Here is a 6,000-nt window from a genome sequence, read left to right as displayed (position 1 = left end):
ACTCATAATTTAAATAAATACGTCTCAAATTACCTGCAGTTCCTGACAGTGAGATGCCCTACCCATAACATGTTTCATCCTGATAGATTTCCATTATCTGCTCGGCAAAATGTTTAGGATATTTGAAAAATTGTAACAATCAAAATAAATGGTTCTAGTATGAAATGTCATTTTCTCCCAGTTTTGTGTTCCGTTCGGTCTCATCCTGGTCTGCCTTCTGCTTCCACGTTGCCGTTCTCTCAAGGGTGTTGGGGAGAGAGGGTTTGGAGACAGGGACATTTAGCAACGTGTATTTGAATTCACAGTTTTTAAAACATAGTATCTTTTAGAGATTTAGAACCTTTTATTGAGCTTATTGAGCCTCTCCATTTTGAAAGTGAACCTTTAAAATATAATAAGCCATATTTTTTGACGGCAGGTTAAGTCAGGGGACATATGAATGGTTAGACTGAAATCTTCAAATACAGAAGGACAGATGTACCTGTTGCACTGTAGGAGGCAGAATTAATCTGTGTCCACCTTGCAGTCAGCTTGACTTTAAGATTCTGCTGCTTTAGTTAAGACACTAAGCGACAAATCCAAAAAGTGTGACAGCCTGAACAATATATGTTTGTGTCTCCAGGCCTGGAGCGGTTTTTGAAGTTGATACTGACCTTCAGAAAAACGTCCTCTCAGAAGTCCAAGCAGAACTTGTGTGGCCTTCTATCATCAGCTCTCCCCGTCATATACACTTCCCTCTGACAAATACCAACAGCTCATCGGTGAGTTCTGCTGCTGTGTGTCACTACTCTCTGCAGTTCACAGGGGAGAAGTACTCATCACTTTTGTCAGGCTGACTTGGGAACCATGTGCCCTTGGAATGCTTGTTCTTACCACACAGGGCAGAGATTATGAAGCCTAGCCAAAAAATGACATGGCTATTATGAAACATGGTTTAATATGTATACAAAACAGGGACATTGGATTCAACATCTGACAGATGCAAGTAATCATTAATTATTATTTTGCATTAGGAAGAAGATGTTGTGTTAGAAAACCCTTCCGACATCCCGGTGTATTGCCAGTTCCTTCCTTTGACGCTCTATTTAAACCCTCTGCTGCTAAACAAAATAATAGAAAGGTAAGTTTTGTGCACTTCACACACAATTTAACATTAATAATCACTGCTTATTGCAGAATTTGTTAAACGCTATCAGAGAAGTAGCTGATTTAAAAACAATTCGGTCATGTTGATTTGAAACTTATCTCTAATTTATTTGCAAAATTAACCAGTTGCAGTTTTTACCATCTCCATTGTGGACAGAAAGTAAATGAAATTTAGAAGCTTTTCACTTCTAAAAGGCCATTGTACTACTTGGCATTCAGTTCTACTATTTGATAATATGCTTAGCAGGTAGAGTTAATGTACATTTGCATTCTGTTTTACAAGCATTGCTTTGTGATAAAGTACTTTATATTTTATACCACCGGTCTGTCTTTCATCACTGTGTATAGTTTGCCCAATAATGAAAGCCTTTGCACAATGTTGCGGTTTTCGTACCAATTATTTAAGAGGAACAACTGCTTCAAGCTTTAGAAAGATCTCTTAAAGGAGCAATCCATGCCGGAGAATTTATTTCTTTTATTTGTAATTATATTTATTTATATCTGAAGCGGGGGGGGGGGCTCTAGAGCTGAACCCCCATTAATTTGAGCTCCGGGGACCCTCTGCGTCCGGAGATGCTTACATCCGATGTAGGCGCCGGTATGTTCTCCGGCCGAGCAAGAAGGGCTTTCAAATTTAAAGCTCCCGCGTCACATGGGCCAATACGAAGCTGTATCAATGACGCCATGGCTGCCTATTGGCCACCAGGGCAGGACATCTCTGAGGAGCGGATATATTGTGGAACCAGGTAGCCGAGGAGAGCGGCTACCGACTCCTAGTTCTCCGGAAGCAGGGGGTCCCCGGAGCTGAAATCCGCCATCTTAGATTGCCGCTTTAATAGCCATCAAGTTATGATAAATGTCTCACGCTGGTGGAAATATTTGAAGAACACCAATATGATGTTACTGCTCAATGCTCGATATTTTATGAAACACTGCATTGATGTATATTCTGGGAATTTGTGTGTGCTATTGTTTTTTATATCCCCAGTTATTGCTTAGTCTGTGTAATTATGCCTTGAGGTCAATACTTTGCAACAAAAATAATTTCTCATAATGCAAACTGGGCCTTGTTGAAGAGCATAGTGAAAATGCAGCATTTGTGATTCTTCTGTATTCTTGACTTGGGGACAAACAATACACATTTTGGTTTATTGGTGTCCGTGAAGAAAACAGTGCTGCTTCTGTGCTATTTATACACTTTTAAACTTTTTTTTTTTGTTACACCCTGGACTGAGCTTTGTAAAACCTAGCTTCTTTCCCAAATTGCACAAAGCAAAGTAAATACCGCTTTTCTGTTAATTTATCAGTTTTGCTGTCTAGTAAGAATGGGCTAACCTCTTCCCAGTTTATTTGTTACAATGTCCATGTAAAAAAAAAAAAAACCTTGAACGGTGTCCTTGCCTAGTAGAAGCAGGAGCGTTGGAGCACTTCTGGGAGACTGAGTGCAAAGTGAAGACAATCACCGATTTAATCTGTGGGAGATTTACCTCTGGCCACAAATTGGAAGCCAGTGCTGTATAACAGGAGGCATTCAATTTTTTTTCTCTTTACTGCCAATTTCTAAGAGCCTTGTGTCAATGTAAAGGGGCAGTTACATTTTCATGTTTTCTTGATGGTATCCAAAGTATTTAATATTTGTGGCGTCAGTCTCTTCACTGTCAGGGAGGCTTGACCTTACTCAGCCATGCTTTGCAAACTTCTCAATGAGCCAACAAGTAAAATTAAAATATATATATATATATATATTCTGTGTTTTTCTTCCAGGTTCAACATTAGTAAGTCACTAAATATAGACCTGAAAACCCTTGAATTCCAAGTCTTCAGAAATAATGTAAGTTTAAAAAATATATACATATTTTGAAGCATGTGATTCTACCCCTGTGCTCCTGAGAATTTAAATAATCTATGTTCTTCCATTATTTGTTCATCCATCCTCTCGTAAAATCTCAAACCATCAACAGCCTAAACTAGGGCAATTTTCACCTTTTATTATGGAAGGGTCAAGTATGGTACCAAAGAGGCTCCTCTCTTTGGAAGAGATGCGGGTTATTGATGATTTTTATTCCTTACAAGGTACATCCTGTGCAGAGCAGTCAAGGATTTGTGGAGGGTCCCTCTCGACAGGCAGTGCTGAACCTCATTATAAAGCCTGGGGAAAAAAAAAACGTGAAAGTAAAATTCACTCCAGTTCTGAATAAAACTGTGTCCTCATTACTTATAGTCAGGTAAGAATCCTTTAGTGAGATATAGAGCAGCCAGGAGGGGAAGGTGTGGGGGCATGAATTCATTGCATGTATGGTAAGACGGGCATTAAAAAGATCTCGCACAACATCCAGAGGGGATCTATCTCTGTTGCACTTTTTGTTGTACTTTTTATGTGAACATGTGGATAGCTCTGTATAAACATTTTAAGAACTGATCTACTGTTTCATTTTAGTATGGCCAGAGGTTAACAATTAAAGTATGAGATATTATATTTAACCAGACTATCCATGTATTTTCTTGGGTTATACATATAAAGAAACTTTACCAGAAGAAACTTTATTTAAAAAAAAAACACCATCCAAAGAGCTTTGTTCCCTTTATTTAAAAATGGTCTTTCAAGCATTGCCCTATTGCTTTTTTTTTTTTTTTTTCATGGCAAAGGGACTACTGTTATTGGGAAATCTATTCCAAAATTCTTACCAATCGCCATCACGCTCCTAACTTTGTCGTTTTTTCCCTCTTTTCTTTCAGAAATAATTTAACAGTGATTGATGTAATTACGGTACAAGGGCAGGGAGTAAACGAAAACATAAAGGTTGCAGGAAAACCCCCCGGTCCAGGGAGCTCCTTGAGGTTTAAAATCACGGAAGCGTTTCTAAAAGACTGTTCTGACAGTAAGTATTGCACTGGAAACGGCGATTGCTCCCTGGTTCTTTATTTGTGCAGTATGTAGAAGTCCTTTCCATCAGAAGCAGGGCTCGGGTCAGAACATTTTTACTAGCCTCACCTTCTGGCGAATGCTTCCTGATTCAGATGAATTCTTGGTCTTTGTAGTTAGGTTACAGATACTCTAGATCGGTCCTCGCTGCTTACTAACAGGCTATGTTTTCTTGTCAATACCAAAATCATTAGAGCTAACCTAGGCGAGATCCATGGCATACAGTATGTGGTTGGGAAACTCCGATTCCCTTTCACATGTTTACATGGAGCCCTGGTAACAATAAGTGGGGTGGCAGTACATATAACATCCACCATGTTGATAATTCGGCCTGAGGTCTTGTGTTTTGATATAACGAAAATCCTCACTGTTGTAGTTTGAGTACATAATAATCTTCCTTTAAACAAAATATATTTCTGCAATCTGTACTATTAGTCAGTGGTATGTACATTGCTTTAATAACGATATCTGATTCTTCACTATTTGTTTGATTTTGGTTGGTGAATTTATATTCCAGAATCTACCCACTGACAGAATTTGACATTTCCTCTTGCAAATTTTGTAAACCTACACTTGTTTTAAACAAAATGCCATGTAGATTTTCCAGGGCAATGGATAAAATTTAATATAATCCGGCTGATAAAAAGGCCTTTTATATATTGTTGCTGTACTTTTTGGCTCATAACATTTTCTTTTGCATAGAAATAAAACACAGAGAACCCAACTTTACTCTGAAAAGGACATTCAAGGTGGAGAACACAGGCCAGCTTCTGGTCACTGTTAAGTCCATGGAAATCAGTGGATATTCTTGTGAAGGATATGGATTCAAGATTGTGAATTGTCAAGAGTTTGCACTAATTCCCGATGCCTATAAGGAAATTGTCATATTGTAAGTCATTTTCAAAGAAAACATGCTGCCATGTTTACCCTTAAGCATTTTACAAACAAAATAAGATAGTCACATATCATATACAAATTTGCCACTTGCTGAAAAATGCAGTGCTATATATAATAGATAAAGCTAAAATGCTCGTTGAAGTAAATGTTGATCATAAAAAATATTATTCTTGAAAAGGTAGGAAAATAAACAAAAAATTGAACAAACGAGAAACTACTCCGGAGAATTCTCTTGTACAAATTCAGCAATTCATCCCATTCTAGTGATACTGGGGATATAACAACAGGGGGTGTGTTATAGAACTCACAAAGGTAGGATAAATAAAATCAACCCTTCCCGCTCCCTTTTTGTTTAATGTAGGTGGGGAAAAACTGAATTGATGAAACATAGATTTTATTAACATAGATTTTAAAAACAGAATAGTTTAAAAAACACCGGACAATGATGTAGAATAAGTTCTTCCTTTTTCAGCTTCGGCAGATTAAAGAAGCATTTCTGCCTAGTGTGTTTTTTTTTTGTTTTCCCCGATCCTACCTTAACGTAGAGCTTATGGGTGGTTCGCTGAAGTCCAGGGACCCTGCAGTTTCAGAGATATATTTGCAGTTTGTTTTTGTGCCGGTTTCGACCAAAAAAAAAAACCTACAAACATGGCCGTCCAGGCACTTATGGCCCCAGCGGCAATATTTCTCACCCACAATTGCTGGCTGGACACCTGGTTCAGGTAACAGTACAAAAAAAAATACTTTAAAGCCAGGAGACCCAATCTCCACTCTTTGGTACAGAGCAGCTAATAGTAACACTCTGTTACAATATGAGCTAATATTGGGTGCGTGAGAGGGCTACTATGTTCTCTGAAACCGTTACAGAACCATTTGGAGAGTCTATACACTCGATGGTGCTTCAATCTGATGCAATATATTACACTCCCCCTCTTAATTATTCCCAGTATAAATCTAGCAGTCATTCTAACAAACAGGTGTTATATCACTGTATTGTTTATTCATGAGGATATAATAGTGTTTCTCAAGGAATT

The 6,000-nt window shown here is 38.1% G+C and overlaps 1 protein-coding gene across 2 annotated transcripts in view; it reads left to right on the top strand.

Annotated features, from left to right (window-relative positions):
• TMEM131 (transmembrane protein 131) overlaps positions 1–6,000 on the top strand; it is a 185,572-nt gene that overhangs the window by 129,782 nt on the left and 49,790 nt on the right. For both annotated transcript variants that reach the window (XM_075590544.1, XM_075590546.1), the window contains exons 23-28: positions 623–761; positions 1,014–1,120; positions 2,911–2,977; positions 3,220–3,371; positions 3,883–4,025; positions 4,772–4,958. In XM_075590544.1, coding sequence (XP_075446659.1) covers positions 623–761; positions 1,014–1,120; positions 2,911–2,977; positions 3,220–3,371; positions 3,883–4,025; positions 4,772–4,958 — 795 coding nt within the window. The remainder of the gene's footprint in view (positions 1–622; positions 762–1,013; positions 1,121–2,910; positions 2,978–3,219; positions 3,372–3,882; positions 4,026–4,771; positions 4,959–6,000) is intronic.

This window comes from Ascaphus truei, chromosome 3, assembly GCF_040206685.1.
Source record: "Ascaphus truei isolate aAscTru1 chromosome 3, aAscTru1.hap1, whole genome shotgun sequence".
Lineage (NCBI taxonomy): Eukaryota > Metazoa > Chordata > Amphibia > Anura > Ascaphidae > Ascaphus > Ascaphus truei.
The sequence above is the reverse complement of the archived record's forward strand: the minus strand, read 5'-3'. Positions and strand labels throughout refer to the sequence as shown.